Source organism: Bombina bombina, chromosome 1, assembly GCF_027579735.1.
Source record: "Bombina bombina isolate aBomBom1 chromosome 1, aBomBom1.pri, whole genome shotgun sequence".
In the NCBI taxonomy this organism is placed as follows: domain Eukaryota; kingdom Metazoa; phylum Chordata; class Amphibia; order Anura; family Bombinatoridae; genus Bombina; species Bombina bombina.
The window spans coordinates 1,242,151,436-1,242,164,663 of NC_069499.1; the positions used below are offsets into that span (position 1 = coordinate 1,242,151,436).

Here is a 13,228-nt window from a genome sequence, read left to right on the forward strand (position 1 = left end):
AAGAGAGCAAAAGAGAGGGAAAGAGAGAGCAAAAGAGGGGGTCTGAGAGAGCAAAAGAGAGGGGGAGAGAGAGAGAGCAAAAGAGAGGGGAGAGAGAGAGCAAAAGAGAGGGGGAGAGAGAGAGCAAAAGAGAGGGGGAGAGAGAGAGAGAGCAAAAGAGAGTGGGAGAGGGAGCAAAAGAGAAGGGGAGAGAGCGAGCAAAAGAGGGGGGATAGAGAGAGCAAAAGAGAGGGGGAGAGAAAGTAAAAGAGAGGGGGAGAGAGAGAGCATAAAAGAGAGGGGGGGCAGCGCAAAATAAAGGGGGAGAGAGAGTGCAAACGAGAGGGAGGAAAAGAGGGGGAGGGAGAGAGCAAAAGAGGGGGGGGAGAGAGAGAGAGCAAACTAGAGAGAGGGGTCGAGAGAGAGAGCAGAAGAGAGGGTGAGAGAGAGAGCAGAAGAGAGGGAGAGATAGAGAGCAAAAGAGAGGGGGGAGAGTGCAAAAGAGAGGGGGGCTAAAGAGAGATCAAGGGGTGGAACTGCTGTACTGCACAAAATGGCCCGTGTACACGGGCTTTAGGACTAGTGGGTAATAAAGGGATTATCAATATTTTACAACAATAAAAATTCTGGTGTAGACTGTCCCTTTAAAGAATGGTTTATAGCTTGGCATAAGACGTATAATTTTGAACATTAATTTTATGGCCTCCTTATCAATTGAAGGTAATCTTGACTTTATATAGGAAATGAGTCTTGGAGATCTGTGAAATGAGAACAATCAGGGGTACAATATATAGCCCAACTAATAGATCTTGGGAACAGTTTTGTTAAATCATTTGATGTCTGTAAGAGAGAAAAGGGTATTACAAACAAGCAATTTTATTGTATTTACAGATAAGGCATTATGCTGGGAAACTTCTAAAACTGGGAAAGATAGATTGGGAAGGAATTAACTTTCACTCAGTTTGCATCCTATTTAAACATGGTAAATTTTCAATTTCTAGCATATATAAATTATTAATGAAATCTCAGGAAGAAAGTCATTTTAAATTTATTAGATTCAAGTGGGGCATTGTAGATACTAATCAAGTAGAGCTGCATTTAATGTTAGAGTGTCACAAAAACATATAAATAGCAGAGACATATAAAGAATACCAAATGTATATTACACCTACCTGTATATTCTTTTCTTGGGATAAATATGCCGTAAAAGCTTGTTGCATGAAATGCAAATTTGTGAAAGCAGCTAATCTGCATTGTTTTTTTGTTTTGTCCTATAATACAGAGATTCTGGAGTCAAATTTGTTTTTTTGGGCAAGCAAAGTTAGGAAAAATTATGTACAATAGTTGTTGACTAGTTATGAAGACTATAATAATCATAATAATAGTAATAATTATAATAAGGCAATGTTATTCAACACAGCTATTCTTCTCAGAAGGTAAATTATTTTAAAGGGACAGTCTAGTCAAAATTAAACTTTCATGATTCAGATAAAACATGAATTTTTAAAAAAACAACCCAATTTACTGTTATCCTCTAATTTGCTTTGTTTTCGTGGAAATCTTTGTTAAAAGCTAAACCTAGGTAGGTTCATATGCTAATTTCTAAGCCCTTGAAGGCTGCCTCTGCATTTTGACAGTTTTTCACAGCTAGTGGGCATTAGTTTATGTCCACTGAAGCCCTAGAGGTTCGTTGGAGTCTAACGGAAGCAGGACTTATCAAGAGAGCACTAGGACCCGCACACCCCCAAGCGTTGCAAAGGATTGGCCCGCGGAGAAACACACCTCAGGTTGTCAGAGGGCAGTGGTCCAATCAGTGCAAGAGACTGATTCTCTGCAGAGTTCCGGGTTCCAAGAGAGACACAAGCCGGTCATTTGCAGCAGCATACCTCACACTAAATCCAGGAAGGAGGAACGATACTTATTAGTAGCACCACAGGCATTCAGAGATTTGGGGAACCCCAAAAATTGAAGTCCGAGTGAGCCCTGTCTATACAAAATGAATTGAACAAAAGTTGTGATAACTCTGATTACCCAAAATTTGATTTATTGTTAAAGGAAGCTGTTTCAGAAGCTAAAAATGTTTTGCTAGAACGTAAGCATAACAAATATGTACGGGATTAATTGGATTATACGAATAATACTGTGTACATTTGGAACAGATAAGAGAGGTTTCAAAAAAGGAAAGAATTTAATCAGAGTTTTGGATCAGAGGGGAGAGGTAGGGGCTATAGAGGGAGACGTAGGGGGAGACAAAACAGAAGAATACGCTTTACTGACAATGAAACAGATTCACAAGGCGACAGTTCAGGAGAAGAAGAACCACTGTATAATCCACCCTCTACCACACCGCAGTCAGGTCAGAGCATGCTTCAAGCACAACAACCCCAACAGTCAGTGAGACCCAAGGAATTGGTACCTACCCACCTCCATACTTAAAAAGACATCTCATGTTTCTAGATATGCCCCACAAGAACCCATTGCACAGCACCTAACAGACGCCTAGATTACGAGTTTTGCAGTAACAGGGATGCGGGGCTAACTTGCAGTTTATTCTCACAGCTCACTTTCCTACAGCGCTGGTATTACGGGTTTTTCTCAACCCGGCGTTAAAAGGCAAGAAGTGAGCGTAGAGCAAAATTGCTCTCCACACTGCACTCCAATACCGGCGCTGCTTAAGTGAGCGGTGAGCTGGTTATACGTGCTCATGCACGATTTCCCCATAGACATCAATGGAGAGAGCAGGCTGAGAAAAAGTCTAACACCTGCAAAAAAGCAGCGTAAAACTCAGTAACGCTGATCCATTGATTCCTATGGGTAAACACATTTTATGTTTACACCTAACACCCTAACATGAACCCCGAGTCTAAACACCCATAATCTTACACTTATTAACCCCTAATCTGCTGCCCCCGACATCACCAACACCTACATTATACTTATTAACCCCTAATCTGCCGCTCCGGACATCGCCAACACCTACATTATACTTATGAACCCCTAATCTGCTGCCCCCAACATCGCCAACCCCTTCATTATACTTATTGAACCCTAATCTGCTACCCCCAACATCGCCGACACCTACATTATATTTATTAACCCCTAATCTCCCTCCCCCAATGTCGCCGCAACCTACCTACATTTATTAACCCCTAATCTGCCGCCCCCAACGTCGCCGCCACTATTCTAAATTTATTAACCCCTAAACCTAAGTCTAACCCTAACCCTAACACCCCCTAACTTAAATATAATTTAAATAAATCTAAATAAAATTACTATCATTAACTAAATAATTTCTATTTAAAACTAAATATTTACCTATAAAATAAACCCTAAGCTAGCTACAATATAACTAATAGTTACATTGTAGCTAGCTTAGGGTTTATTTTTATTTTACAGGCAAGTTTGTATTTATTTTAACTAGGTAGAATAGTTACTAAATAGTTATTAACTATTTAATAACTACCTAGCTAAAATAAATACAAATTTACCTGTAAAATAAAACCTAACCTAAGTTACACTAACACCTAACACTACACTACAATTAAATAAATTACCAAAATGAAATACAATGAAATAAATCAAATACAATTAGCTAAATTACAAAAAAAACCCCACTAAATTACAGAAAATGAAAAACAAATTACAAGATCTTTAAACTAATTACACCTAATCTAATAGTCCTATCAAAATAAAAAAGCCCACCCAAAATAAAAAAAAACCCTAGTCTAACCTAAACTACCAATAGCCCTTAAAAGGGCCTTTTGCGGGGCATTGCCCCCAAGAAATCAGCTCTTTTACCTGTAAAAAAAATACACACAACCCCCAACAGTAAAACCCACCACCCACACAACCAACCCCCCAAATAAAACCCTAACTAAAAAAACCTAAGCTCCCCATTGCCCTGAAAAGGGCATTTGGATGGGCATTGCCCTTAAAAGGGCATTTAGCTCTATTGCTACCCAAAGTCCTAACCTAAAAATAAAACCCACCCAATACACCCTTAAAAAATCTTAACACTAACCCCCGAGATTCACTTACCTGGAAAAGTCTTCATCCAAGCGGCAAGATGTCCTCAATGAAGCCGGCAGAAGTGGAACTCCGGACGGGCAGAAGTGGTCCTCCAGATGGGCAGAAGTCTTCATCCAGACAGCATCTTCTATCTTCATCTTTCCGACGCGGAGCGGCTCCATCTTCAAGACATCCGGCGCGGGGCATCCTCTTCCAACGACGTCTTCTTGCTGAATGAAGGTACTTTTAATTTACATCATCCAAGATGGCGTCCCATAGATTCTGATTGGCTGATAGAATTCTATCAGCCAATCGGAATTAAGGTTGAAAAAATCCTATTTTCTGATGCAAACAGCCAATAGGATTGATGTTCAATCCTATTGGCTGATCCAATCAGCCAACAGGATTAAGCTTGCATTTTATTGGCTGTTCCAATCAGCCAATAGAATGCAAGCTCAAGCCTATTGGCTGATTGCATCAGCCAATAGGATTTGATTTTTTCAACCTTAATTCCGATTGGCTGATAGAATTCTATCAGCCAATCGGAATCTAAGGGACGCCATCTTGGATGACATCATTTAAAGGAACCTTCATTCAGCAAGAAGCCATCGATTGAAGAGGATGCTCCGCCCCGGTTGCCTTGAAGATGGAGCCGCTCCGCGTCGGAAGGATGAAGATAGAAGATGCCGTCTGGGTGAAGACTTCTGCCCGTCTGGAAGACCACTTCTGCCAGCTTCATTGAGGACATCTTGCCGCTTGGATGAAGACTTCTCCCGGTAAGTGAATCTTTGGGGGTTAGTGTTAGGATTTTTTAAGGGTGTATTGGGTGGGTTTTATTTTTAGGTTAGGGCTTTGGGCAGCAATAGACCTAAATGCCCTTTTAAGGGCAATGCCCATCCAAATGCCATTTTCAGGGCAATGGGGAGCTTAGTTTTTTTTAGTTAGGCTTTTATTTGGGGGTTGATTGTGTGGGTGGTGGGTTTTACTGTTGGGGGGGGTTGTTTGTATTTCTTTTTCAGGTAAAAGGGCTGATTTCTTTGGGGCAATGCCCCGCAAAAGGCCCTTTTAAGGGCTATTGATAATTTAGTTTAGGCTAGGTTTTTTTTTATTTTCTGGGCTTTTTTATTTTGATAGGGCTATTAGATTAGGTGTAATTAGTTAAAATATTTTGTAATTTGTTTTTTATTTTCTGTAATTTAGTGTTTGTTTTTTTAATTTAGCTAATTGTATTTAATTTATTTAATTGTATTTAATTTAGGTACGTTATTTAATTGTAGTGTAGTGTTAGGTGTTAGTGTAGTTTTAGGTTAGGTTTTATTTTACAGGTAAATTTGTATTTATTTTAGCTAGGTAGTTAGTAAATAGTTAATAACTATTTAGTAACTATTCTACCTAGTTAAAATAAATACAAATTTGCCTGTAAAATAAAAATTAACCCTAAGCTAGATACAATGTAACTATTAGTTATATTGTAGCTAGTTTAGGGTTTATTTTATATGTAAGTATTTAGTTTTAAATAGGAATAATTTAGGTAATGATAGGTTAAGTTAGGGGATGTTAGGGTTAGGGTTTAAAGGGTTAATAAATTTAGAATAGTGGCGGCGACGTTGGGGACGGCAGATTAGGGGTTAATAAATGTAGTTAGGTGGCGGCAATGTTGGGGGCAGCAGATTAGGGGTTAATAGGTATAATGTAGGTGGCATCAATGTCCAGAGCGGCAGATTAAAGGTTAATAAGTATAATGTAGGTGGCGGCAATGTTAGGGGAGGCAGATTAGGGGCTAATAATATTTAACTAGTGTTTGCGATGCGGGAGGGCGGCGGTTTAGGGGTTAATATGTTTATTATAGTGGCGGCGATGTCGTGAGCGGCAGATTAGGGGTTAATATTTTTATTTTAGTGTTTGCAATGCGGGATGGCCTTGGTTTAGGGGTTAATAGGTAATTTATGGGTGTTAGTGTACTTTTTAGCACTTTAGTTATGAGTTTTATGCTTATTACGTTAGGAATCTTGGCGGTAGAGGGTGTACCACTCACTTTTTGGCCTCCCTGGACAAACTCGTAATACCGGTGCTATGGAAGTCCCATAGAAAAAAGCCTTTATGAAATTTATGTAAGTTGATTTAAAGTAAGGCCACTTACTAGATGTGAACAGGTTCATAACGTAAGTTGATTTGCGGTAAGGCCACTTACTAGATGTGAACAGGTTCATAAGGAAAATTACCTTAAAGAAACATTTTTCCTCCAAATCAGCGACTTATGACCTTGACATGACACAGAATACTATTGAAGCTAGTGACCATGACGTATCCAACATAGGCAATTTAGATTTTCAAGACCTATGTAGACTGTCAGTTCTCGAGTCACTAAATAATGACCCCTTGTATGCAAATATTTTTGGTACCAATTGCACTCCCAAATTTAAATGTACATCGACCTTTTATCCCATACAAAGCAGGGGTACTATCATAAAAAAAAATCAAAAAAGAGTAGAGAGTTACCTCACAAAACTAGGTTACCAACAGGAAAAACCTAAATACAATCTGTCTATGGCCGATAGGGAGGCATTAGATAAATTGCATTCCAATTCAAACCTGGTCATCAGGGCCACCGACAAGGGTGGGTCGGTGGTAGTCATGGACAAGGAGAAATTTGTAGATGAGGCCCTTAGACAACTAACTAACCAACATGACTATAGGGTCCTGAGTTCAGACCCCACAAAACTCTTTAAAAGTAAACTAAGAAATCTGATTGATGATGGTCTGCACAAAGGCCTTATCAACAAAGATACCAGTGAATATCTCCTAGTGTCCAACCCCGTCACACCTACTATTTAGAGACAAGGGGTTGGGGGGAGTAGAGCAGTAGAAATGGTACCAGGTTTTACATATATTTGCTATTGAGAATGATATTCTAAATACTAGAATTTTAAATTTAGTAAAAAAGCAGCAAAACCTGAAGTGAATTACTCAGTGAAACAACTGACAACAACTAGACAAACTAGTTGTAATTGAGAGTACAACAAAGTTTAAAGAGAAAATAATTCCACTTAGTATTATCAAAGTTTAACTCTCCTTACTTCATAAAGTGTTCAAAATAATAAAATTGTTCCCAATCATTCATACATTAAGGTTTATTAATTCAACTAACGAACTCACACTCATACAGTAGCAAAGGCTGTGAATTTAAAACCACTTAAACTCTGTGGTTTGCATAATAGCCGTTAAGTAAGTATGTACACTATTAAATATCCTCAATCCGTTATGAATTTAAGTTAACTAAGCCCTTACAATCCGAGGGCTGCATTAATATTAACATATAGCAGTGAAGGATTAGAGGACATAAGTTTAACTACTTATTAAACTAATTTTCCACAAGAGTAAGCAAATTAAAAACGAATCTAATTAAGAAAGAATCTAAGCTGCCCCTGTCGGACCCCCTCAGAGGAAGTGTTCGTGAAACGCGCTTCAGGGGTCCGACAGGGGCAGCTTAGTCTCTCCTGTTGTCCGTTTTTAATTTGCTTACTCTTGTGGAAAATTAGTTTAATAAGTAGTTAAACTTATGTCCTCTAATCCTTCACTGCTATATGTTAATATTAATGCAGCCCTCGGATTGTAAGGGCTTAGTTAACTTAAATTCATAACGGATTGAGGATATTTAATAGTGGACATACTTACTTAACGGCTATTATGCAAACCACAGAGTTTAAGTGGTTTTAAATTCACAGCCTTTGCTACTGTATAAGTGTGAGTTCCTTAGTTGAATTAATAAACCTTAATGTATGAATGATTGGGAACAATTTTATTATTTTGAACACTTTATGAAGTAAGTAGAGTTAAAGTTTGATAATACTAAGTGGAATTATTCTCTCTTTAAACTTTGTTGTACTCTCAGTTACAACTAGTTTGTCTAGTTGTTGCCCGTCACACCTACTTTCAACCACCTACCCAAAGTACACAAATCTTTGGATAATGTTGTTGGCAGAACAATAGTTAGTGGCATAGGGTTCCTACTCGAACACTTGTCTGAGTGTTTGGATCAAATTTTACAACCTATGGTGGCCAAATTATGGAGCTATATATGTGACACTACACATGTCTTGAATCTGGTCTCCAAAATAGTTTGGAACAAAGAGTATAAATGGCTAACTATCGATGTTAAGGCGCTCTACTCTTCCATCCCCCATGACAAGGGCCTTTCAGCAATAGCCTATTACATGGAACAATACCATGGGGACAATGCTGATTTATATGACTTTGGAGAGTCACAGACTTTCTCTTACGTCACAACTACTTTGAGTTTGGGGGGGGGGGTCCTATCTCCAGATTTGTGGAACTGCTATGGGTGCGAAATTCGCCCCCTCCTATGCCAACCTCTTTATGGGGTGGTGGGAGCGGTTCCACATCTATGGAGATGGGAACCCCTTCAGCTCAAATTATTGATGATCTCCTGTTTATTTGGAATGGCAATCAGTAGGACCTTTGTTCTTTTGTTCAATATCTTAATGTGAATGACCTAGGGATAATTTTTACACATGAATGGGATCCATTAAGTATACATTATTTGGACATAATATTGTCAGGCACAGAGAGTAAACTGGTTTCTACCAATGTTTACAGAAAGCCAATATCAGGCAATACCCTTTTGCACCCCACCAGTTGTCACCCGAAGAGCGTATTCAAGGGTATAGCAAAGGGCCAGCTTATACGCCTCAAATGAAACTGTTTGGATGAGTGTAACTATCAAAAGCAGTCCAATGGCCTTGTAACACATCTCAAAGAGAGAGGTTACAGTGACAATGTGATCAATAAGGCAATAAAAAAGAAACAAAAAAGAGTAGATCTATTGTGCAAAAACAATCTAACAGGTAAAGTCCAGAACTCAGTGGAGGATAATGTCTTATTTATCACAGATTACTCAGAACAATATCACAGTATCTGAGATATTATAAAAAGACACTTCCCAATACTGAAGGCAGATGATGGCCTAACCAACCTATCAGAAAAAAATTGTAAATTTGCCTACAAAAGAGGCAAATCTTTCGGCAACATACTGGCCCCTACCAAACTTTCTGTACAGGAGAGTCCCAGGTCTTCCTGGCTGACCACGTTTGGGATGTTCAAGTGCCACAATATCACTTGAGTGGCTTGTGAAAGAGCAGAGATAGGTGAATTCTTCAAATCCTCGGTCACAGGGCATACCTTCCAAAAACACTCCTGCCTCAATTGCAGGTCCACCTTTGTTGTTTATTTAATTACCTGTGCAAGTTGAGACAAACAGTATGTTGGACTCATGACCCATGAAGAGAGATTGAGGGTCAGGGAACATTTGTCCAGTATTAAATCTGGTACAGTCAGTACCCCACTACTCCAGCATTTTGCACAGCTACATGCCAAGAGTGCTGCCACACTTAGATGGACCTGCATAAAAAAATTCACTTCTCCCCAACGGGGGGGGGGGGGGGGGGGGGGGCAGATCGAGAAAGATTACTGGGAAAAAGGGAGGTTTTTTGGATATTTAAGCTCCAAACTAGACATCCCAAAGGCCTCAATTCTGATTATGACATGATAATTTTTTGGGAATAAAAGGTCCCCTTCTTTCAGTTTCCTATCTATTTTGGTTCCACTATAACATAATATGCTTTTCTATATTTTACAGTCCCTATTGGGCCCCATGTTCTCTTTTTATAATGTGTCCATTACATTAAGATTCGATTGACCCTCATGTGTAGGTAAGATACATTACTTCCGTGTGATAGCTCATTTTGGCACAACATCATTTGTGTCCATAACATGAGTTCATTTAGCCAAAGGAATACCTAATTAGCATATGTTCCAAATTTAGTTTTATATATCTCTTGTTCATTTGCCCGTTCCAAATTTAGTTTTATATATCTCTTGTTCATTTGCCCCTCCAAGAAGGGGAATACTGACCCTATGAGGTCTTTTGAAGGTCTAGGTACTTTCACATAGTTTACATTGGTTATACGTTTTGCTCATGCCAGTAACAGGCCCTTCTAGGTCAAGAATTTTATTAAAATATGCCTGTCACTTTAAGGATCCCATAATTAAAAGCTGGGTTTTAGCATACCGTATAATCCAGATTCATAACATAGTATTTATAGCAACACTCATACACGCTTTTCTACATTATTACAATTATTAGTAATAGCTAAGTACATGTTTGCCTCTTAGCCAGGGTTTGATATATTATAACTCTTGAAATCTAGTGTCCTTTAACTGAAATTTAGTACAATAATACCGATTAGGACCCTTGGTAATTTGTGCAGTTGACAGATTGTATTGAATGATTAATAATTTATTGTCACTGATCCAAGGATGTTATAATATTATGTATTACATTACAAATTGTATTGCTCTGTGTGAATATTATGTACTGCCGCTAATGACGTCACTTATACTAGCACACATAGTACTAATTTAGTAATTCATTGACTGTCTAATAGGAGTAGGCTCTTTGTTTTAAATATTGGTTCATTTTTATTTTGTGTTAACAGCTTTGAATACGGCAACTGCCGAAACGCGTCAGCTGCACTCTCTTTGCTGACCTCCTTTGCTTAAGCCTGTGTTTCCAGATTTTTTACTTTGATTGTACATGGATAAATAAATAACTTTGATTATCTCCTTCCCGGCTGGTGCTCCTTTACTTTTTTGCGTTAGTTTATGTGTGCCATATAGATAATATTGTGCTTCCGTCCATGGAGTTACTTATGAGTCAGCACTGATTGGCTAAAATGCAAGTCTGTCAAAAGAACTGAAATAAGGGGGCAGTCTGCAGAGGTTTAGAAACAAGGTAATCACAGAGGTAAACAGTATATTAATACAACAGTGTTGGTTATGCAAAACTGGGGAATGGGTAATAAAGGGATTAGCTATCTTTTTAAACAATACAAATTCTGGAGTAGACTGTCCCTTTCAAATATTGGAAATCCCATAAATAACCCAAATTGTCAGAATTTAAAAAGTATATATTGAATCAATTGCTATTCATTAAGTTGAATTTCAATTAGACTAGAAGGTTAGAATAAAAAAATGTTTTTAAAAAAATTAGAATCATATATAAAATCATTGGATATTACTTTGCAAAAACAAATTATTTTCTCTTTAAGAAATTTGAACTTCACTATGGAAGTTAATTTAAGAAGAGAATGGCTGTGTTAAGGTTTTGGAAAAGAGAACTGACCAAGAGTATAATGGGGTTCAGAAGATATACTACAGTGTTTTCTTTCTCTTCTTTTCTCTTCTCTTTAGTAAGATGTGTATTGTTTATTCTAGTTGTTAATCATTTATGCGTAATTTATGTCTATTTTTGTTTTCTATTCATTGTTTCTTTTTATGTCGTTATCTTTGTCATGATATGTTGGAAAATTCAATAAAAAAAGTAAAAAATAAAGAAATAAATCCACTGTGAAAAAAATCAAGGAAGGAGCAATGACTGCAAACTGGATTTCCAGAGTTCCAGAATAATGTTTACAATACCTTAGTTAGGAGATTTTTATGAAAACAAAATGGTTGCTATGATATCTGCAGTTCAGTTTCCTTTGAACCTTTTCTCGCAGTTATGCCGTTGTATTCCGTCACAACGGCCCTGGGCTTTAAAGCCGTTATGACGGAATACAACGTCATAGCCAACGGCTGTTCTGAAGCCAGCTGCGTTTGCAGGATTGATCGCGGTCTGGAGGGCATTCCTAGCGTCATAGGGACGCCCCCAAGACCCAATCCCATAATTGAAATCTCTTGATCGTTTACACAATCGCATGATTTCAATTTGTTTACATCGGAACATTGTTCCGATGTAGACTTTATAACCCAGTCACGGAAGGGTTAAAAGATGGGAAACAATCAAACTGGACAAGGTTTAAAAACATATCAATCAATAAATAATAATAAAAAAATATTGGTTGCTTTGCAAAGTTCATGTCTGGCAAGTATCTGGTTAGGAAACTTTCTGAAAATTCTAGACTGTAGCATTGAAGCATAAGTCTTTATAACATGGTCATATTGCAACTTTTCTTAATGCTGAGGTAAAATGAGTTTAACCTCAGAAATATATATAGGAGTTAAGACTAGTTTTCCTTATAAAGAAAATACACAAACATTACCAAAAGAGTGTTGTAAATTATATAATACCAAAAGTTTGCATAGTGATTGAAAAGAATACCTGGGTAGGCTTAGGAGCAGCAAAGTATTACTGGGAGCTAACTGCTGATTGGTGGCTGCACATTTAAGCCTCTTGTATTTGGGTCACCAGATGTTCAGCTAGCTCCCAGTAATGCATGGCTGCTTCTGCAACGAATGATACCAAGGGAATTAAGCAAATCGGATGGTAGAAGTAAATTGGAAAAATGTTTAAGATCTTATGCTCTATATGAATCCTAAAAGAAAAAAAAATGGATTTCATATCCCTTTAAGCTTTATTAAAACCATGTATTTGCAAACAATGAAAGAGACTTTTTCCCTCAAGGAATTCATCTACAAATATCCTTACAGAAGACTTTAAAACAAAAACTTTTGAACAAAAAGTGTTAATAGCCTTTTCAATATGTGTTATTATTCTTTAGTCTTACAGTGGAACATTGACGGCTTTAGTCTACTGAAAACTATGCACTAAATAAAGTTGTACATCCTCCTGATAAGCTAAATGTAATGAGTTTTCATACAAACAGTTTTTTTTAAAATACAATAAAGCATTGTGTTCTTTGAAAAGAATATGGTTTTCATGCTGCTAAAAATGTATTATTGAAGTTGTTATTGCATTGATAAAACTGTTTCCTCTCATTATTTTATTACAGTGGACCTTGTGGAAATTAAGGAAATCCGTGCAGGAAAAAATGCAAAGGACTTTGAGCGTGGTCGAGCTTCCCGTTTGAAAGAAGAATGTTGCTTTACCATTTTTTATGGAAATCAGTTTGTACTGAACACTTTGAGTTTAGAAGGTAATATGGCAATCTGAGTCCAATTAAAATTGAGTTATCACTAGACATTAGAACAACTTTTATCTTTTTTTCTGTATAAATGCTGTTTTTTTAAAGAGCTTAGATCAAACACTTTAAGATAGTAATGGCCAGATTAAGAGTGGAGCACAAAAGTTTGCACGCGGGCGATATCGAGTATTACAAGTGGAAAGTAAACGCTGGAGGCAGCGCAATTCAAGTTAACGCTCATCTGGTTAGCGCATCCACAGAGTTGTGATTAACTGTTTCACGTAAAAAAAAAAGTGTCA

At 37.7% G+C, this 13,228-nt stretch overlaps 1 protein-coding gene across 2 annotated transcripts in view; it reads left to right on the plus strand.

Annotated features, from left to right (window-relative positions):
- PLCG2 (phospholipase C gamma 2) overlaps positions 1 to 13,228 on the plus strand; it is a 438,832-nt gene that overhangs the window by 184,870 nt on the left and 240,734 nt on the right. For both annotated transcript variants that reach the window (XM_053700715.1, XM_053700707.1), the window contains one exon: positions 12,798 to 12,941. In XM_053700715.1, coding sequence (XP_053556690.1) covers positions 12,798 to 12,941 — 144 coding nt within the window. The remainder of the gene's footprint in view (positions 1 to 12,797; positions 12,942 to 13,228) is intronic.